We start from the raw sequence: 22,199 nt of genomic DNA on the forward strand, positions 1-22,199 counted from the left end.
ATCCTGTTTTTCTTTGAAGGGGAAGTTGGAAACAGAAAAAGTTGTATTATACTACAAAGCAAAATATTACTCTTTGCAAGTGTTTTATCTGTTTGTTTGGGTGCTTGAAAAATATTTCTGCACTTGGGAAAAACAGGTAGGTTCAAAGTTCTGCTGTCAAGCAGTTATTCAGTATTAGAATAGAATAAGAGAGTTGGAAGGGACTTTGGAGGTCTTTTAGTCCAACCCCCTGCTTAGACAGGATACCCTACACCACTTCAGACAAATTGTTCTCCAATCTTTTCTTAAAAATTTCCAGCGTTGAAGCATTCACAACTGCTGAAGGCAAGTTGTCCCACTGATTAATTGTTCTAAAAATTAATTGTCAGGAAATTTATCCTTACTGTGTTTGCTTCTCTCCTTGATTAGTTTCCACCCATTGCTTCTTGTCCTACCCTCAGGTGCTTTGGAGAATAGCTTGACTCCCTCTTTTTTGTGGAAGACCCTGATTATTACATTTATGTAATGAGAAACATAGACATAGCTGCAACATACTAATGAAAATAGAATTTTGAAGACCTATAGATACAGAATTTATTGTGTTTGAAATAGAATCAGCACTTCCAAAATGATTTATATAGTATTATATGACTCTAAATTCATAAATGTCTCTTCAACTAATTTTCAACATTTGTATTAAGATAGAGCAACATTTTAAGCTTGCTGAGGTGAAGAAATATGAGTTCTATTCTCCAAATATTTGCATAATTTAGTTCTACTAAAAAAATAAGCATATGAAACAGAAAACAAGCATTTAAGCTGATGCAGACCATTGCTATATCTACTCCAAATTAATTGTCCACGGTGGTTTTTCTTTTTTTCCAGACCTGCTGTTGTAATATTTTAACTATTATTTTAAAAGGAAAATATTTATTATGTGTGGGTTCATTATTTTGGGAACATTTCCTTCTTGGCTGCAAAAAGGATGTCAACAGTTCCATCTTGGATGCTAACCTTTTATTTCTTTTACATAATTTGAACTAGGATGCATATCAGAAGAGAAAGTATAGAGCCACCAATGGCATTATGCTACACCATTGTTTTCAAACTTTGGAACTTTAGGACGCTTAAAGTTCTAACTTTGGGAACTTAAAAATCCCTGACTTCCACAGCCAACATGCTGATTGGGGGGTTCTGGGAATTGAAATCCATGCGTCTTATATTCCCAAGGTTGGGATAGACTGTTCTAGATCCTTTTCTTGCATGAAGCAGGGTGACAGGAAAGCAAACATCACATTTACTTAAAAAACAAGGCATTTGTTTACAGGCAAGGTGTTTGGGACATGGCCAATCCCCAACATCTTTCCTTTGCAATCCTTGACAAAATGTGTTTCAAGAACAAACTCTGATGGGAATCATCCCTAGCAATTATATTTACTGGTGTTTTCTCACTACGTGCCCCCTCCGAATCTTTTGATGCACATTCTTCTTTCAATCTACTTAAAACATTCTTCCCCTGTGAAAATAGGTGCCGTTTTCAAAGTGGAAGCTACTATTTGGAAATAGGTTTTTCATTTGACTTTGCTTTTTGAACTTCTTTTTAAGCCCTACATGGCTTGTAGATATGAAAGGCTGTTTTTGACATTGCATTGTCTGAGGACAGGCTCACTGCAGTTCCTGCAGGATTATGAGAATGATGTGATAGAACAGCACGGCTGCTGCCCTAAGAGACCATTAGCTCTTTGAGAAATACAGGAGGGGTTCTTTTTTTCTTTTTTTAAACTTCTTTGCTTTTTAAATTAAGCCACTTTTTAAATGAAGTAAACATCAGGAGGGAGGGAGGAAATTTTTCCCCAACTCCCACTCCCCCTATGCCAAACCTGTCTTGAACCCACTCTTCTCTCTCCTGCTGTTCCCTTTTGATATTTTCTTTCTCTTTTCTGATTGATAATAAATATACAATTTGAGGAGAACTGCCATATTTTTCTTTTGGACAATAAACTTTTATTATAAATCACAGCCTCTATTTTGATCTTCAATATACGTTTTTGCCTGCACTGTTTTTCACTTCATTAGCAAGAAATCCCACAAATCTGTTTAATAACTTTGAAAGTATGTGTCCTATTTAATTTAATTTAATATTATCCATGGGAGACATGCTGTTATTTTGATAGTGTTTTGAAATATCACTTCTGAAGTTCGATGAAGGCAATAATATATAGGCCTGGGGACATCATTAATGGTTTTTAAAGACAGCTTTTAAGGCAGAAGAATAGAAAGATAAAATCGAACATGCTTGAAGGTAAATGATCATATACAATACAATACAATACAATACAATGCAATACAATACAATACAATGCAATACAATACAATACAATACAATACAATACAATAGTAGAGTTGGAAGGGACCTTGGAGGTCTTCTAGTCCAACCCCCTGCCTAGGCAGGAAACCCTATACCGTTTCAGACAAATAGCTATCCAACATCTTCTTAAAGACTTCCAGTGTTGGGGCATTCACAACTTCTGGAGGCAAGCTGTTCCACTGATTAATTGTTCTAACTGTCAGGAAATTTCTCCTCAGTTCTAAGTTGCTTCTCTCCTTGATTAGTTTCCACCCATTGCTTCTTGTTCTACCCTCAGGTGCCTTGGAAAATAGTTGTGAAAATAGTTGAAAATATGTTGCAACTGTCTTAGGAAAAAAACAAATATGAAGTAAAATATTCAAGAAATATAGAAGTAGGAGCCAGTTTGATCTAGTGGTAAGGCACCAGGCTAGAAACTGGGAGATTGTGAGTTCTAGTCCCACTTTGGGCATGAAAGCTGACTGGATGACTTTGGGCCAGTCACTCTTCCTCAGCCCAACCCACCTCACAGGATGGTTGCTATGAGGAAAATAAGAGGATGAGGAAATATTAGATATGTTCGCCACTTTGAGTTATTTATAAAAATAATGAAGACAAGATAAAACTAACTAAATGATTATAATATCAGCCAAATATTGATTGGGCATACATATTTTAAGCTTGCCTGGTGGTTAAATTTTGATGCATTGTTTTAAAATAATGTATCAAACTATGTCAGTCTGAAATAACTGCTGATAGGATGATGATGGCTTGGGTTTTTTTTAGGTTTTTGACAGCTGTTTTGTCTTTTGTTTTGAGTTGGTTCTGTTTCTGTTCTGTTTCAGACAAACCATCATCATCCTATCTGTAGACAAAGGCTAAACCATTGTTATGATGGACAGATTGCAATATGTAGTATATATAAAAAGCCAAAGAATTATTAGAAGATAAAGAAACCTACACCCCAGTTAAAATGAATCCAATACAGAAACTAGACTACTGGATCAAGGAATCCCTTAGTGATCTTACAAAGAAAGATAAAATCACAAAAGAAGAATAGTGGTAGATGAAAAGCAGTGGGCCCATTCTCCCACACTTCTATGAATGCCTCAAAGTCCCTTTGGCCTGACATATATTTCTGTGCAATTCTATCATTATTGGGGACCCCAACCTACAGCATAGCTAAATAAGATTGGATATCTTACAGAGGAAGCAATATTCTTCCAACTCCTCATTCTGCCTCAAAAGAATCAGAGAATTGATCCATAGACCCAGAATTAGTGAAAGAATCCATGGCAGCACTACTACACAACACATCTGATATAAACAAATACTAAAATACTAAAACCAGAATCATGGACCTCATTAACCTTTGCAATACTGCCCACTTTCAGTTTGACAAATATACCAACAAATCACCACTTTCAGGATTCATAGCAGAGCCTGTAATGCAATATCTAGAAAGTATAGCACTCCCATAGATACAAACCTGATATAGATCCAGTATGCAAATGGCACCTTTGTCATAATGAAAAAAGGAATTGGAGTAGACATATGAAGCAATCAACAACAAGCAGAGATTAAAACCAGGATTACTTCCAGACCAACAATCAAACAGTAAATAATAGCTTCACAGTCAAGGAACTATAGTACTAAGAATACTTTCACCAACGCTGACAGGCCAAGCCACTTGTATATAAACAGAGAGCAAACCCCATTTCCTTTTAGCACCAATGATGTTACCTGTTGGATAATGAAATGTCTGCAAGACAACAAACCCAGCACCAAGGCACCCCACAGATTATAAATTTTTAAAAAGTACATATTCTTCATAATTAGTCAGATTATCTGATAATAAACTCATTAACAACCAATGTGTCCTATACAATAAGCCTTTATTGGAATATTAGAGTGCTCAACAAGGCACTTTGTGAAGACAGACAGAACTTTGCATTTCTTTTACACCATGTATATTTTCTAAATAGAGTTTTAATGCAAGATAGACAGTGCAATTTGATGACTCCATAGACGTGACAAACAACTTTGTTGAATAGTGGCATAGGAAAAAATGCTGCAACATGCTAGAGGCTGAACTATACCCTCCTATTGGAATGAGAAGAAAATGTGTCCTTGTATAAGAATGATAGGGAAGGCATGCTTGCATCAGCTCCTGTAGATGATGGCCTCTGCTAAGCAGAGCATGACACTGAGCTATAAAGCATAAAGATATATACTCAGAGTGACACCAAGGAAGCAAATACCGTACATTGTTAGTACCCGGTATTCTTGGGGTATTTTTTTTTTTTTTTAGTTTTAACTTTATACTGCAAGTCATTACTTTTTAAAAAGTTAAGAATATTAGCAAATGTGTTTAATGTGCATATTGTTTTAATGCTAAGATTAGCTTGCAATTACTTTAGCATTATAGAAAAGCTCATACACATGAGCTCACACACATTTTAATGCCATGCATTTTATTTGAATGCTCCCCAAATAGCTTGTCACAAAGCTTCCATTTGGTTCTAGAAAAGAAGCCACCCTGAAAAGATCACAGCACAACCAGGAATGAACTGATGCAATTGTTACAGTTCACATATCTCTGTCCCGCTTGAATTAAGAAACAGTGGCTGTTTCCTCCATTAATCTGATTAAAAGGAATTCCATAGATGGATATTAGTTGGTCAGATTTGAAAGTTATGGAGGGTAAGAGCTTCAGTGATTTTTAGTATTGGGAACAGTACCTTAGAATATCAATTGATATAATTAAAGTCTATAAATATTGTACATTAGTCAGAAGTTGGAAAGTGATATTTATCTACAGGATTTTTAGTAATTTTCTTTGCCTTATTCTCTTTTTTTCTCTTTTTGCATTCTTTGTTTTTTATGGTTGTGTTGTGTTGTGTTGCTCCAATTGTACAACTTTGGGAATTCCTTTATTTACTTATAAATAATATTTATATAGTAATAACAATAGCACTTAGACTTATATACCACTTCAAAGTGCTTTACAGCCCTCTCTAAGCAGTTTACAGAGTCAGCATATTGCCCCCAACAATTTGGGTCCTTATTTTACACTTGGGACTCGAACTGCCAAACTGCTGGCAGCCAGCAGTCAGGAGAAGTACTGCATTCTAACCACTGTGCCCCCCCCCCCCACGAATAATACAGAATATAGACATACTATTTTTTTGCTTTCACTTTTTGCTTGCTGGTTCTCTCTCTCTTTATTTTAAAAGTGATTAATTAATAAATAAATAAATAAAAACAGTGTAGTTAATATCCTACTTTTGAATATCCTCTAAGTATCTAGTTTTGGGAACAGATTAGTGGACCAGATAAGTCTTTGATCCCTTGTAGCAGAATTCTGATGTATATACATTTTTTACATTTATCGCAATTGTCTTGTGGTGACCCAACAGTTGGATCACCCTTTGTGACAATTTCCTTAATGAGAAGAATTACTGTGACCAGAAGTTTTAGACATATTTTAAGGTAAATCAACAGTATGACATAAAGGTAACTTTTAATAATAGATTTGATACTTTGAATCAAGCAGGAGGAACTTAGAAAAGTGAGGAGATATTCCCCATCCTTAACTTATACTAGTATGGACCTCTGCAGAATAAGTGAAAAGGAAAGAAGTCGGTTATTTTAATTCTGATTGGTAGTGTAGAAATGGAATGAATAAATAATGAACAAACAAATGAACGAACGAATGAACGAACGAACGAACGAACGAATGAATGAATGAACATATCTACCCTAAAGAATCTCCAAATTAATTAATAAAACTGTATCTCTTATTCAGCCTTTTGCATATTTTTTCACAGATTTGGAGGTGAAATAATATTTATATTTTACAATACTGCTTATCTTTTCATTCCTCCTGGTTTATTTTCTTTGTCTGTTTTCACTGTTTTCTTGTAAAGTATGTGTAATTAATCTCTTTAAAATGCAATACACAATTTCAAATAAATTATTTTCACTGTTCTATTTCTGTGACATATGGAGCCATGTAGTTAATGCATTTTGGAAACAGCTTTTTTAGTGAGCAGACCGCTTTTCTCCTTGCCTTACATTTTTTCCTCACCCAGAGGGGAAAAATCCACATCAGTTTTGAATTCTGATGTAACCTTTTTAATATACTGTAAGTTTCTTTTGAGAGGAAAAATGTTAAATCAGATTTGGTCCAAAATGTGTTAACTGAAGAAAAAAAAAGCTGAAATGATGCATTTTTGTAACCTAATTGTAAGGAGGTAAAATAGATGGAGAAACAACAACTATAAGTCCATACTGCCATCTAGTGATTTTAGAACAATTAATGGTTAGGATTTTTTTCTGAACAAAGTGGTATTACCATTCGAGATATAACAAACATTTTATTTTTGATTTATTTTTAAATCTGCATTTTGGTATTATTTTCTTTCAGACATGGGTACTTAATGTATCGTATTATACAAAAATATGTGAATTTATTTTCAATGTCCATATATATCCATAGGGTTGTACACTTTTATTTTTCCTCTAAAGCATGAGGAACAAAATGGCAATGTTCCAATTGGTGCACTTTCAACTTTGAAATATGAATTAGACTTGTGATGCAGCTAATGCAATCCACTTTAGCTGGCACCACTCATTAATAACTTGGTTAAGCATGATGTCTTAATTGCAGCAAAAACTCTTAGAGTATTATTGAGTTGTAGAACTTTACTTGTGCTTTGAAATTATTCTCAATGCATGAGAGCAGATTCAAAGCACCTTTGCTTAAGTCATTAAAACAGTGATATATTTTTATCAGGCTCTTGTTTTTATGCTTTTAAAAGTTCTCCCAATATTATATGTATTATACAGCATTTATTTCAAAGTATCAACCATCCAAATGGATTATTTGGGCCCTAACAAGAATTTTAAAGCATTAGTAAAGTTACTAAAATGTTACTTTTAATAAAAAGAAAGGTTATTGAGGCGCAGTGGTGCAGCGGTTAGAAGACAGCACTGCAGACTACTTCTGCTGACTGCTGACTGACTGCAATTTGGCAGTTCAAATCTCACCAGGCTCAAGGTTGACTCAGCCTTCCATCCTTCTAAGGTCAGTAAAATGAAGCCCCAGATTGTTGGGGGCAAAATGCTGACTCTGCAAACCAGTGACGTGCGGTGAGGTTTATGGCTGGTGAGGCTGGTGACGTCATCAGCGTGAGCCGCGGTCCCCTTCATGTTGACTCAGGAAGGAGGGGAATGGGACCACGTCAGCCTCCCTCCTGCGCACGTCCCATTCCCCGCCTTCCTAAGTCAACATGAAGGGGACCGTGGAGTGTGAGCCGCGATCGCGCGGCTCATGCTCCACGGTCCCCTTCATGTTGACTCAGGAGTCAGGAAGGAGGGGAATTCCCCTCCTCCCTGACTCCTGAGTCAACATGAAGGGGACCGCGGAGTGCGCTCCATGGGACCGCGGCTCACGCTGCGCAATCCCTCCTCCGCAATCCCTCCAGCCTCCCTCCTGCGCACGTCCCATTCCCCGCCTTCCTAAGTCAACATGAAGGGGACCACGGTGCGCACTCCGCGAGACCACGGTGCGTGCTCCACGAGACCACGGAGCGCGCTCTGCGGTCCCCTTCATGTTGACTTAGGAAGGCGGGGAATGGGACGTGCACAGGAGGGAGGCTGAGGCTAGAGGAGCCTCCTGCACACGTGGTCCCATTCCCCTCCTTCCTGACTCCTGAGTCAACATGAAGGGGACCACAGAGCGCTCCCATTCCCGACCACGTGTGCAGAAGGCTCCTCAGCGCCTTTTCCCTTTTCCCTTTTTTTAAAATTTTCATGATGAGAGCAGTGAGGCTCTGCCTCCCCTGCCTCCCCTGCCTCCCCTGACCGCACATCCCTGCTGCAAACTGCTTAGAGACGGCTGTAGGGCACTCTGAAGCAGTATATGAGTCTAAGTGGTATTGCTATTATTATAACTTAATTGCAAAAAAATCAAAACTTGTCAATTATTTTATTCACTTTCTTGATAATTTCCTTTAACTAACATATTGTTTCCTTCCTATGTAATTTGACTAAATTATCTAATTGTTTGGTGTGTCAAACCAGAAGGCAGCAGTGGTTGTTTTCCATTTAAACCAGGGATAGTCAACCTTTTTATACCTACCGCCCACTATTGTATCTCTTTTAGTAGTGAAATTTTCTAACCGCCCACCGGTTCCACAGTAATGATGATTTATAAAGTAGGGAAGTAACTTTACTTTATAAAATTTATAAAGTAGTTTATAGCAAACCCCTACCGCCCACCATGAAAGCTGGAATGCCCACTAGTGGGCGGTAGAGACCAGGTTGACTACCACTGATTTAAACAGACAAGCATTAATATCAATCTTTAAACGTTTACATTCTATGTAACATTTAATCTACCCCACATAGTCTTCTTGAAAAAAAAATGAACATAAATTGTTTTAGATTAGTTTTCATGATGATAGTGTAGAAATTCCAGTGAATTATTTCCCCATCTGGCATACTGTATTCCTTAGGGCAGGGGTGTCCAAACTTGGCAACTTTAAGACTTGTGGACTTCAATTCCCAGAATTCCCCAGCCAGCTCTGCTGGCTGGGGAATTCTGGGAGTTGAAGTCCACAAGTCTTAAAGTTGCCAAGTTTGGACACCCCTGCCTTAGTGTATTGCTTATTTTCTCCAAGATAGAAAATGTAACTGACACATCAATTTTAGCTAAAAAAAATTTAAGGTCAGTTAAAATGGCTAGAAACACATTGTAAAAAGAAACAGATTAAAACAAAAACTCCTACCAGGCCATTTCAAAAATGTGAGTATTATGGAATAATGACAACCTGAAAATGAATTTAATATTTTTTTTGTTTAAAAATGTAACCAAAAAAGCAAATTTACAGCAATGCCCCAACCAAATTTTACTGTTTTTTTCTCTCTTAGGAGGTGCTGTATCTCCATGTGAGATGTACATTGAAGCTTTGGGACAAAATGAGGTGCCTGCGCAAGAGATCCGCTGTATCCTTTCTTGGAGTCCTTGTCATTTGCTTGTTGTTCTTGAACTTATACATTGAAGATAGCTATGTCTTGGTAAGTTGGATATTATATAGAATTAATTGTTTTTTAGTAGCACAGGGTAATAAAAACAAGCAGGCTTTCTAAACAAAAACAGACAAAGTGCAATAGTCCAAAGGAACAAATGAATTTTTTGGGGTAATGTAAAATTTGGGTTCAATTTGCATAACCAATTCTGTTCAAATTTTCAGTTGATGCTCTGATTCTAATTTCAATTAGTTTGATCTGGATTTTTGAATACTGTTAGCAATGCCCTTCCAAATCATCATCATCATCATCATCATCATCATCATCTTTTAATGACTCCATAATCCCTTGTGGGGTGGAGTCTGGGCAACTGAACAGAGCTAGCAGAGTGTTTAATGGCCAGACGCCCTTCCTGTCGCCAATGTGGCATTTTGTTCAGCAGATATATTCTCATTGTGCCCAGAGAGAGAAATATCTGGCTCTACCTAGGATCAAACTCACAGCCTCCTGATTGTGAGGTGAGAGCGCCACCTCTAGGCCACCGCACCACTCCAGCAAAGCCCTTCCAAATCACTGAATTAATTTGGAGGCATCTAATTCAATGGTTTGATTCAAATTGTTAATCCATTTTGGAAAGGCAATTCCCTTCAGAAATGTGATCAAAACTTCAAATCAAATCTCTGTGCAATGCTAGTAAGGAAAAAAAAACACATTTATACCAACTTCTTGTTTAATAACTACAGCAGATGTAGGTTGCTCCTGGTTCAGCCCGGATCGGGCAAACCAGTAGTGGCAGCGGTGGGAGGCTCCGCCCACCCAACCAGACAGTTCTGTGCATGTGCAGAAGTGTCGTGCATGTGTGCAAGCACAAGCAAACTGGTAGTGTCAGATTTAGCAACCCATCTCTGAACTATAGTACCTCGCTTAGTAACTATTTGAAAATAAACCAGTAATAAACTGTAGTAAAACAAAAATCATTTTCTATCCAACATGCAGACTCATAACCAAATTTCTATGCCTGACAACAGTGTACACTGGAGTCACAGTAATGCTGGCATAGCTACATGAGAGAGCTTTGCCTGATTTAGGCAATAGCAACTAGCAATCTTCACAGTCTTCCTTCCTCTTCTCCCCTCCCCCTGGTCACATGTTAACTTAACAACCATTCTGCTTAGCAACAAAGTCACTGGAACAGATTACAGTCACTAAACGGAGAAAGGGTATACTGACAAAAAGACAAATGCAACAGCCCCTGTTAGAACCTTATTCCTGCATGACTTGTTGAGTACATATGAAACAGCAAATGTACAGTATATAGTGCTAAAACTCTCATTCCCATAACTTCAACTGCGTGAAACAATGTATCACAGGGTAACAATTTTTGAGCCAAGCTACCTGCAAATAAGCTAACGTAGATGTGTACCTAAAATCCAGGACCCAAAGGAATGAAATTTTGGGAAGTTGTGTCTGCTTTGAGGTTGCTGGTATGATGCTCATTTTGAACATTTCATGATATTTCCCAGTTTCCAGCCACTGTTACAATCCTATGCCCCCTCCCATACACAGCAGCAGTCACTTACCTGGGAAGGAAAGAGAAAGGGAAGGGGAAAAGGGAAGATTTCTAATCCTCCCTTCCAGCTTCCTAGAATAAATTTCAACGTGGAAGCCAGCTCCTTTTTTACTCCCCTGTGGTCATTCTGTTTCTCTGTTTAGATAAGGAAGCATCTCTGAAAAGATTGCTCAGCAAGTCAGGGATTGTCTAGTATCACCCTAAGAATCCATGTTCAATACAATGATAGTTACTGTAGCACTGTGGAAATAGAATTCCACATTATGTTGTAAATATGCTCTTCTTTCTCAGAAACTGGATTCCTTCAAAAAAAATTCAGCCTCAGTAGGAAATATCAGGGCAAGGAACATATAAATTGCTTGCAGACTTAGGTCAAAAGTTTGCCTATACTGCCATACTATTTTCCACAGCATCTAGCTAGATTTCTCTGTGAGCCAAAGAAATTGAATTGATGGGTAATAATTTGATGTTCACATCCATACAGTCAAAAATGACTTCTGTCATTGCTTCTTGCATGGGAGACTTCTAGAGAATCTGGATTTTTAGGACTGTTTCACTTAATCAAAATACCTTTTCCAACTGACTATATGATTCATGTTCGATTTGACACACATTTTACCACTGATAAAATTTGCTTTTGTGGATGGATATTCCAGTTTCAATCACATTTTTTTAGAAGTAAGAAAACTCTCTTTTTAGCCATTTTTACTCCACTAGGCTTTTAAAATGTGGCTTCTTCTAATGGCACTGTTTCCATTAAAACATTTTGTAGGATTTTATTTATTCACATCCCTTCACTTGTGATGGAATTTTATCTGGTTTACACCATGTTTTTGTCACATTCATTGATACTTACTTTGGTTTGCTAATTACTCAAGATCCTCTAGGTGCATCCTGTTGCTTTCTATTTGTTGCAGTTTATGCTGTTTCTGTTTTGCTTGTTTTCAGATCTTTATGTGAACTTCCCAGATGGCATGATGTCTTACACTTAATTTGTCTTTTTTTAATAATAAAAAGGTTTGTCTCTCATTGTTTCTTTCAAAACAAAACTGATACATATAATTGCCAAGTCTCAGCTTTGCTTATCTAATGCTCTTGACATTTTTAAGGCCCATTTGGTGGATGCATTTAGATATATTATGAAGCCAAGTTTTTGCTGACATAGGTGAGAATACAAATTATAGTATAAGCAGGCAACAAGCAGATAAAAATGAGATTTTCTATTTTGCTTTGATGTTTTTCAGCACCTCAAAACTCAATTTAATAAGTAATTTTTGATTAGCTCTGAATTCACATCTAACAGCAAAGTACCTTTAGGATTAAGCAGATCAGCTTTTTATAGCTTCCATAAAGCTACCAACCCATCACAATTCAAATAACAAAATACAGAGACATTGTTTCCTACCAATTTTATAGACTTTTTTTTAGAAAAAGAAAAAAACTCTCCTACCTTTACCAAATATTTCTCTGCAATGTTTCTTCAAGATCAGCCACATTCAGCTGTGAGACATTATGAATCAACGATATTATGACATCATTGTCATTGTTTCTGCAAAGCATTACTAAAAAGTTAAGCTAAATATGTGTTGGCTCAGTTACAGCTCCCAGTAAACAGTGTATTTTTCCTATTTCTAGTTTAATGTACCAGGTGAACAGGAATTCATAGCTTATTGATGGGTTAGTTTTGTGCTGCATCAAATCTGCAACCAATCCACAGAGGTTCAAGGCAAGATTGCATTAGGAAGAATATACAACAAATCAGGAATTGGCCAAATGATTACCCTGTTCATCTGTCTTGTTTTTAGCTTATTCAACAAGCCATGGTTAAAACAATTCATGATTTTATTTTCATTTGTAATACAGTATGGATGTTGTTGACCTGTTTCTTTGTTTTACTTTTTTCTCTTTATGAGCAGGGCTCTCAGCATTTCTGATTTCTCCATTATATTGTTTGTCTTCTGATTAATGAAGAAGATTAATGGTTTCATTATGATTTTCTGAAAGCTTTTGTATTCAATATCCAAAAGCATAGGAAACAACAAGCATTTTAAAACTCTGCAGATGTACTTAGATGTGTTATCCTCAGGACCCCGAATGAACATGTGAAAGTGATTGAGGCAGTGATAATAAAAGTACAACACAAGTTAGAATGACCTTCCTTTGGAGGCCAGAGTAGTGTTAATAATATTTGCCTTTTGTACCAGATGAAGACCTGGTTTTAATCATTCACTTAAGACACATGATCCTTTTTTCTAAGCATGCCTTTGTCCCTTCACTGCTTCTCTATCAGTGAGACACAGATGTAGTATATCTTTCACTTAGTCCTATTGTTTTGTCTTAATTAATTAATATAACCTATAATCCTTCAGAGCAGTTTATAAATAAGTAGAGAGGCAATGTCAAGGAAAAGTGAATATAGACACTTGATGTTAGAAGTTAGAACATAGCTGAAAAATGTCTAGCTAACCCTCTTGTCTTCCGCTATCAAATCTTCTGCTTCACCCCCTTCTTTGGTGAATACCTAGTCACCTTTTTCAGACTGACTTGGAGAGAAGAGAAGACAAGAAAGAAGTTCAGTTTGCTTTGTCATCTTCTCTTGGGTCAGGTATGGGGAAAAATTAATTGGCACAGGCAGCCAAGGGACAGAGGAGGAAGGTGAGAAGTCACACAGCTGTCAGAAGTTGGAAATAGATTGCATTACTGCTGAGACTTCTCAAAAGATGCAGACAGCATGCAGGGAAATTGACTTCTTTGGGTTGTCAACAGTTATGCAAATTTCTTTTCCATGTTTCTAGACATGTGCTGTGACTAAAGCTGCTTACCAGCATTAGCCACATTAAGCTGCCATGAAAAAAGGAATAAAAAAATCTCTATTTCAATGCAATGCAATGAAGTAGTTTTTGCATGAATACCCTCTGAGAAGTAGAAAGGAATACAAGTAGAGGAAGCCTAGCTTAAAGATGCATTAAAGAAGACACTTGTACAGAAGAGATATATGAATCACAAGAAAGCATTGTTCAGACTGCCAAATTTCTGTATTAGTGAAATCACATTCAGTGATTATTTCAAAGAAAATCTGAGATCCTGGCTTCTAGCCTTATTTCCAGGAGGAGGAGAAAGGAGATTATACAATAAAAGTATCATATTATTCTTTTTATTAATCTCCAGTAAAAGCCAAGAATACATTGAGCATAATGTCTGACTTAGTTAAATGAAATATTAATTAATATTCAAAATATCCACACATAGTAAAATAATAATAACAACATTTTGTTTTATGATTATTTAGCTAAATAATGAAATATCGACTATCATTCTTCACTCTAGAGGTCGTCTTGAAGGAGAAACGATGACCACATCAAACTGGAGTGAACTCATGGGACTTCCACATGAAGACATTCATGTTGTTTTAGCATGGTGTATTGGGAAACTTCCCTATGTATCAGCTGTGTCATAAGAAGAATTTTTAAACTTTTATTTTCAAGTCTAAAACACTGGAGTTCCATGCGATTTGGAGCCAATCAATTTTCCCATTTATAGGGCTCTTATCTTGCCTATCTTCTGAACTCAGAGCTTTGTAGCAGATAAGATTTTATCCTTTAGCCTAATTTAATCCTAGAAATCAGAAACTTATTGGTTTTAGAATCCCTATACAACCCTTGATGTTCCCTTGTTATATAAACTTGGTCACTTTCATAAATCCACTAAAACTTTCAATTTTCTCTACTAATAATATATGCAACATCCACTAACCTCTTTCCTATAATTTTGGGTGCAACTGCTGGAAAAAAGCACTAGGCTACTAGATATCCAGTTAATGCTTAGATAGCTAGATAGATAAACTAAATTGTGACTTCTGGCAGTCTTGCTGGTCTTATAGAGGGAGTATTATTGACTCCTATGATTGCCTGTCATTGATTCAAAGGGATCAAAGTTAATAAATGTGAGAGCTGGTACAGTTCCAAATGGACAGTTCAATCTGTTACCAAAGCAAAGCAATAGATACCATTCTTCCCAAACAAAAGAGATTTGGTTCTAGCCAATTACATTTTGGACTATTTAACACTACTTGCTTTTTCCTTAAGAGCATTTGACAGTTTTACACCTGAGAACTATCTATAAGAACCTATACTTTATGTAGACCTCAACATATATGACATAATATGATATGCCCTGTCTTGGTGCTGGAAAACATAGGAAACATTATATATGTGTTAAACATGCCTGTACCTGGACTGGATATAAAGTAAGATTGAAGCAGATAAATAGTACAAGATATTGTTTTTATTGCTTCCTTCCACTTCTTACAATAATTATGCTGTGTGTCTTTTATTTTGTTTTTCTTTTCTCTTCCAACTTCCAGAATGGAGATAAGCAGTTAATCAGAGATACGGCAACCCATCAATTAAATTCCGAGCGGTATGTTCACAGTTTTAAAGATCTGTCCAACTTCTCAGGATCAATAAATGTTTCCTATCGCTATCTGGCTGGCACACCTTTACTAAGAAAAAGTAAGGAACAGAATTTTTCCATTTTCTTAACAACAAATAGTGTTTTTATCTATTCTAAATGTCACAAAAAAATGTGGCAGATGTAAGTTCATCAACTTCTTAGAGGGCAATGAAAGAAGCTTTAAGTTGCCATTAAACTAATAAAATCCTTTTTCACAGAACATAAAAAGCTTATATGCAACTCAGAAGAAGAGCCAGGGCTCTGTAATCTCGCTGAACTGGGGAACATCCTTTTGATCCATCTAGAATTTTACCTTTACATGGTATAAAAGTAAACATGTCCTCAAGATGAGCTCAACTCCTGGGGGACCTTTGGACATGCTTGTTGGCTGTATTGAAGTAATTTGTCATTGCTTTCTTTCAGAAGCATGTTTCTTTTCTTCTTCTTTTTTTACTTTCCCTGCCTAGTTTATTTTTCTGGTGTTCATTGGTTAATTTAAGTACTAACCAGGATTAAATTTACTCAAGTTCTAAATCCAGAAAAGGTGAGCCAGATGTTGAGGTTTATATATAAGAGAGCTCAGGCATTTCCCTTTCAAAAGTGGGATATCAAACAAATAGAGCAGATCTACTTTTAGTAGTTATTTTTCATAGGTCTGAGAATCATTTTTAATATCTCATATTCTCCTTAAGCAGCCAACAACAATTTTGCTCGTATATTGCTTCCACAAGCTGCCTGATCATACAGCTAAATTAGGAGAGAAAAGCTAGTTTACACATTGCAATAATTAATTTTTTTAACCAAAAATAATTGAATCAACCTCAACTTGCTAGAATATCCTAAGACATAATTATGTTTCCATACCATCATACATAGATGTATATAAAATTCTAAAGCAAAAGCAAACAAATCATATTTTGGCCCGGGTTGGAAAAAAAAATGGGAAGAGGGGGACCTACCATGTCATACCGTTTCTCTCTAGGATCCAGAGACTTATAAATGGGTTAAGGCAATCTGGAAGTCTAAAATGAAGCTATAATTAATGATCCATTAGTACATTGTATTGAGAAATATTTGATCCAAAAGGTATATAATGCAATCAAATAATCTTTTGATATTCCATAGATACTATTAACAGTTTCAGACAGCATTCTTAAACAATTACAGCCCAAATGCTAAGCCGGAGAACTTGAGCAATTAACCATCTATGGGGAATGGAATTTCATTGCATTCAATAAGAGAGAAAAAGAATGCAAGTTTCAAAGAAAGGAAGTAGGGGGATTTGAGAAGTGATCTTTATGGAACATACAGAGAATTTAGCCATAGACTGAGTAAGTAAAAGCAAGCAAGCAAAGACATACGTATGTGTGGTTTCTTGCTACAACAGTGAAGGAGAAAAATCCCGAGGCTTCTTGTTATAGCAAAGGAATAAATATACAGATGTAGTATTAAATTTCTTGCCACAGCAAAAAGAAAGAAGTAAAGATTTTAAAGTTGTAGCTTTGCATTAACACCACACAAACATATCTAGATGCTAAGCAGGGAACATTTGAGCATGTTGAAGATCACAGCTTACCTTGGAATCTGAGCAGGGCCGGATTTAGATGAAAAGAGGCCCTAGGGCTATTCCACTTATGGGGCCCTTTCACCTCCCATTTTTAAGTTTGTAAATTACATGAGAGATAATAAAATACATCATTGCTGTGATATATATCAATATATTAAATGAAACATGTTGTAATTGGTACTAACCTTTATAAAAAATGTGGCACGGATAATAAATAAAAATAAAAGGCCCTCTTGATCTTGAGGCCCTAGGCTGAAGCCTAGTTAGCCTATAGGAAAATCCGGCCCTGAATCTGAGAATAAAAAAGAGAGGTTGCTTTCAAGGCAAAAAAGTGGGGAAGGGTCTCTAGTTGATGAGGGAGAATAAAAAGAGAAAGAGAGAGGGGGGGTATCTTTTTTATCAGTGCCAGGCAACCTACCCCATACATGGACATAACCTTATCTTTCTTTCATGGATTTCTATCCTGAGGCACAGTTAGTGCCTTCCTAAGAAAAATGGAAGAAAGAAAAATGATAGAAATTAAAAGAAGATCAGGAAATGATTGGTTTTGCCAGCTGAGTTCTTTTATGTCTTTTCTCCTGCCATGAACAAAGGATTACAAAAACCGTTGTTAGTTCTGGCTTCTTCAAAGAACTTGTTTGGGAAGAATTCATTGTTAAGACACATTTCCATGAAGACATTTTCCTGCTGTCTTTCATTGCGCTTTCAGAGTTCAAAAATCTTTGTCCGCTCTTGGAATTAGGTGGCTGTTGGGGAACACCACAAATAGTTCAACTTCACACTATATCATTTTCATTTATGTATTACATGAGAGATGCAGTTTTCTACCAAGGCTCTCTGTTTAACTAAAGATAGAATGATAACCATATTTAAGAAAACAGTTGGCATTCTAAAAAGGTTTAGTATCATCAAAAACTTGTGATGATGCAAACATACAGTTGAGGTTGATGAGCTCATATCATATAAAGTTATTTATTAGATGCAATGCAAAATATTTTATAATACACCATCAGCAGAGGACTCTTCACAAGAATCTAGGATCAAATTTGTCCTGATAAATCCAAACTACATCTACAGATCTCCCAAGCAACACAGAGAAACAAATTGTGTAACTATGCTGTATTTTAATAATGATAGCTATAGCTTATAAATAGCCAAAACTTTGTAGAAATAAGGAAATTCTTAATTCTTTGTTTCCAGGCTCCTAAAAATAGGTCTCTGTTAGTTTGGATGAGCATAAGGAACCATCCCCAAAGTTCTGTATCCACATTTACCACATGGTAATTTTGATACAACAGCAATTGCTTTCTCTGCTTGTTAGAGATGTGGCCTCATTTCTCCTAAAATGATAAGTCAAACATACTAGGGGGCAGTAGAGAAGATATTATTTATAAAACTGTCGGTTTTGGTCTTTGAATTCAAAGCGCCAAAATCATGTCTCCCAAGCAATTTTGAAAGGCTAATTCAAAACATATTCTTACATGAACCCAGATAGACTTAAGTACAGTTAAAATCCCACCACTTTCAATGGAGGACATTTTAGCATAATTTAGTTCATCCACTTTAATACATACAGTCTAAAAGTCTATTATTTGAATGGTAAGAGGCCCTTTCTCTTTTGAGCTAGGGAAATGGATGGATGGATGGATGGATGGATGGATGGATGGACAGACAAGGCAAAATGTTTGCTAAGAGATATATGCAAGAAGAGTTGTTTCAAAAGCAGCCAAAGCAAAAAGGGAAATATTCTGATGGACATACGCACATATTTGTTGGTTATGTTTTTATCTTCCCGATCATTTGTTATGAATAACAAGTAAATTTGCTTTTTTATATAAAAGTTTTGTTTTTATTTTCAAAACAAGCACAACACATAAAATCTTCCTACTTTACATACAATAGAAAGTGTATCAGTTGGTTACAAAAGACTTTCGTGCATCTCTTGCACAGTCATCAAGCATAATTCATATTAACTAAAGTATTTTAACTCAGATATTTTTACATGTTACTGTCATCATACCTCCATTTTCATTTCACTATAATTGTTTAAATGTCCTTCATCATAAAATATACCAAGATTTAATACATAACCACATACTGGCATTTCATTTACTATTTCTAAAATCCTCTAAATCCTTATATCCTATTCTAGCTAAACATCCATAATATTTAATAACAACGTTTTCTAATCCTTCTTTCCAAATCACTGTTTACAATTTACATCCCATTTCCTTATGTTGTGCCCATACATATATATGTTATTATCATTATCCCTTCTTTATTTGACTATATCCTACATCATATCATTTTTCCCCTAATAATCAAGACTTAACTGAATCTAACTTAATTCTTTTTTTAATTCACTTTTATATATAATCCAAAAGGGTTTATAATCTTCCTTTCATGGGTACCATTCAATATTCATATGCAGTTATTACTTATCATAACACTACACATTGCATACATTATTATCATTATCAATTATTTATTTAACTATATCTATTGTCACTAAATTTCACTAAGTTTAGCTAGTTTTAGATTATACTCTTCCATCTATCAACCTGTATCTTTCCAGTAGCAAAACAGTTACATATCTTCTGTCATTTGTGGTGTCAGTCCTCTAATCATCTCCTTAATCAACTTTGTATGGACTCCTCTTACCAACTCTTTGCTTATAAAGTCTCTCATGTAATTTCAATGCCCTTCTTTTGTTTCCTTAATCAGCTTATCTTTGATTGTCAGTAGTGTTATCAATGATATTGCTAATAAAATTTCTCTCTTTAAATCCATAAATTTTTTTTGTTTTCTCTTCTTCTGTAAATTTGCTTTTATTGCTCAGTTCTATAGAGCTTAAATATTTTTTTTATTTTCATTATTATTATTCAGGATATCTTACCATTGGACTATCTTCAGTCAAACGGAAAAAAGGGAATTATTTGCTGGAGACAATCAAGTCCATATTTGAACAGTCAAGTTATGAAGAACTGAAAGAAATTGCTGTGGTCGTACATCTGGCAGAATTTGACTCCACCTGGTGTGATAGCATGGTTCAAGATATTTCACAGAAATTTGCCCATCATGTAATTGCTGGCAGATTAATGGTAATCCATACACCAGAGGAATATTATCCAGTTTTGGATGGACTTAAGAGAAATTACAATGATCCAGAAGACCGGGTGAAATTTCGCTCCAAGCAAAATGTTGATTATGCATTCTTGCTTAACTTTTGTGCTAACCTTTCTGATTATTATGTAATGTTAGAAGACGATGTTAGATGTGCAAAAAACTTTTTGACTGTTATTAAGAAAGTCATAACTTCACGAGAGGGAACCTACTGGGTAACTTTAGAATTTTCCAAGTTGGGTTACATTGGGAAATTGTATCATTCCCATGATCTCCCTCGCCTGGCTCATTTTTTATTGATGTTCTACCAGGAAATGCCTTGTGATTGGTTGCTGATACATTTCCGTGGGCTGTTGGCTCAAAAGGATGTCATACGTTTCAAACCATCCCTTTTTCAGCACATGGGATATTACTCATCTTATAAAGGAGCTGAAAATAAATTAAAAGATGATGACTTTGAAGAGGATTCATTTGACCTTCCAGATAACCCTCCTGCCAACTTGCATACCAATATGAATGTATTTGAGAATTATGAGGCGAGCAAGGCATATAGTAGTGTGGATGAATACTTCTGGGCGAAAGCACCCTCAACTGGAGATTTTTATGTCGTCGTCTTTGATAGGCCTCTTAAAATTAACAAAATCAAAGTTGTCACTGGTACTGAAGACCGACAAAATGATGTTTTGCATCATGGTGCTCTGGAAGTTGGAGAAAAAACTGTTGGGGGCAAAAAGGAAAGGCAATGCACTACCTTCTTGAGACTAGGAGAATTTAAAAATGGAAATTTGGAAATCACAGATGTGGAGCACAAAGTTCTTTTTGATATTAACTGCATGAGAATACTTGTTACCAAAAGTCAAAAGGAATGGTTGATCATTAGAAGTATTAGCATATGGATTTCACAGTTACCAAGTCAATAAGGAAAATCAACAGCGGCAGAATATACCATTGCCTAAACTCAATGAAATAGTGCCATGAAATGACTTTTTCCCCCAATCTTTTTGCTACAGATACTGGCAATCTGGGAAATCACAAAACAAAAGCAATCTAGTTTTTACTAGTTCAGTGAGGCAATATTCAAGTATTACTTTGTTGGAATGTCTGAATTTTATAGAACATGTAAACAAGTTCTGTCCATTCCTCAAACAGAGATCCACTTCTTTGTTGTTTTCTTCTCTTTTCCCCTTTGGGGAGGGAAGGACTGGTTGTGTTTTTGACATAGTACAATTTACGGATTTTGTGGGCTCATGCTTATTGATTGTCAAAGGAATTTAACTCCCTCATGTTCATGTACAAATTAAAAATGTGGTGGTGGTTTGTAATTGTACAGTGGTTGGTGGCTTGTTTTGAGATAATTTTGATAAAGAAGTCCTGTTAATACAGCTGATGTTCCCTACTGTGAGCATTGTAAAAAAGATATGTTGAAATTACATTTGAAATTACACAATTGGTTATAAATCTGTACTTATCCTGTAAACTGCAGTAAGTGTATCCACTGTTCTTGAATTCTCTCCAAAAAATACTTGTTCTAGTCAGATTTATGACCTAGAATTGATGGGGTAACTGCATTTCATCTATCTTTAATTTCCAGTTTTCATTGTTCAAACCAGATTGATACCTTTATGTGAAATATTATTCAAGGTTTTACACAAAGCTATGATTTTTGCATTTCTGTAGAATGCAAATGGTTTTAGTAAGCCGACTATAGTCCTGCAAGAATATTAAGAATTATGTATTATGTGAGGTCACAATGAATTCTACCAATTATTTGTTATGCACACATATTCCCAGGAATATAAACTAAAGCTCTTTGGAGCTGCCATAGAAATATGGGACCTGCCATACAAATAATATGAAGCAATATAAGAAATATAACAAAATACTCAAAAAAAAATTAAACACAAGTTAGCATGATAAAGTATATGAATTTAAAAATCTGTCTTAGATTGACTACACTCCACTTTTTAAAAAATTTATTATAATATTTCAATCACCACTTTTTTGTAACTGCAGAACTTAAGATCCTCAGTTCTACTCCAGCCTTGACCTGCTTAGATTCAACAATACTATGTGATGTCTGAGAAGCCATGCTCCAGCTTTTATTGTCAATGACTTTGGCCCAGGTT

General features: G+C 35.8%; 1 protein-coding gene across 9 annotated transcripts in view; it reads left to right on the forward strand.

The window, feature by feature from the left end:
- The window catches only part of MGAT4C (MGAT4 family member C), a 343,053-nt gene extending 321,124 nt beyond the window's left edge, over window positions 1–21,929 (forward strand). For 7 of the 9 annotated variants that reach the window (XM_081956624.1, XM_081956625.1, XM_081956619.1 and 4 more), the window contains 3 exons: window positions 9,263–9,409; window positions 15,295–15,442; window positions 19,837–21,929. In XM_081956624.1, the coding sequence (XP_081812750.1) occupies window positions 9,311–9,409; window positions 15,295–15,442; window positions 19,837–20,993 (1,404 nt within the window). In that variant the 5' untranslated portion in view covers window positions 9,263–9,310 and the 3' untranslated portion in view covers window positions 20,994–21,929. Of the gene's footprint in view, window positions 1–54; window positions 137–9,262; window positions 9,410–14,860; window positions 15,443–19,836 lie in introns of those variants that run through there. The other 2 variants (XM_081956626.1, XM_081956618.1) reach the window with 2 other exon arrangements.
- Window positions 21,930–22,199: the final 270 nt, after the last annotated feature.

The sequence above is a fragment of the Natrix helvetica genome (genome assembly GCF_964273705.1).
Source record: "Natrix helvetica genome assembly, chromosome: 6".
Classification (NCBI taxonomy): Eukaryota; Metazoa; Chordata; class Lepidosauria; order Squamata; family Natricidae; genus Natrix; species Natrix helvetica.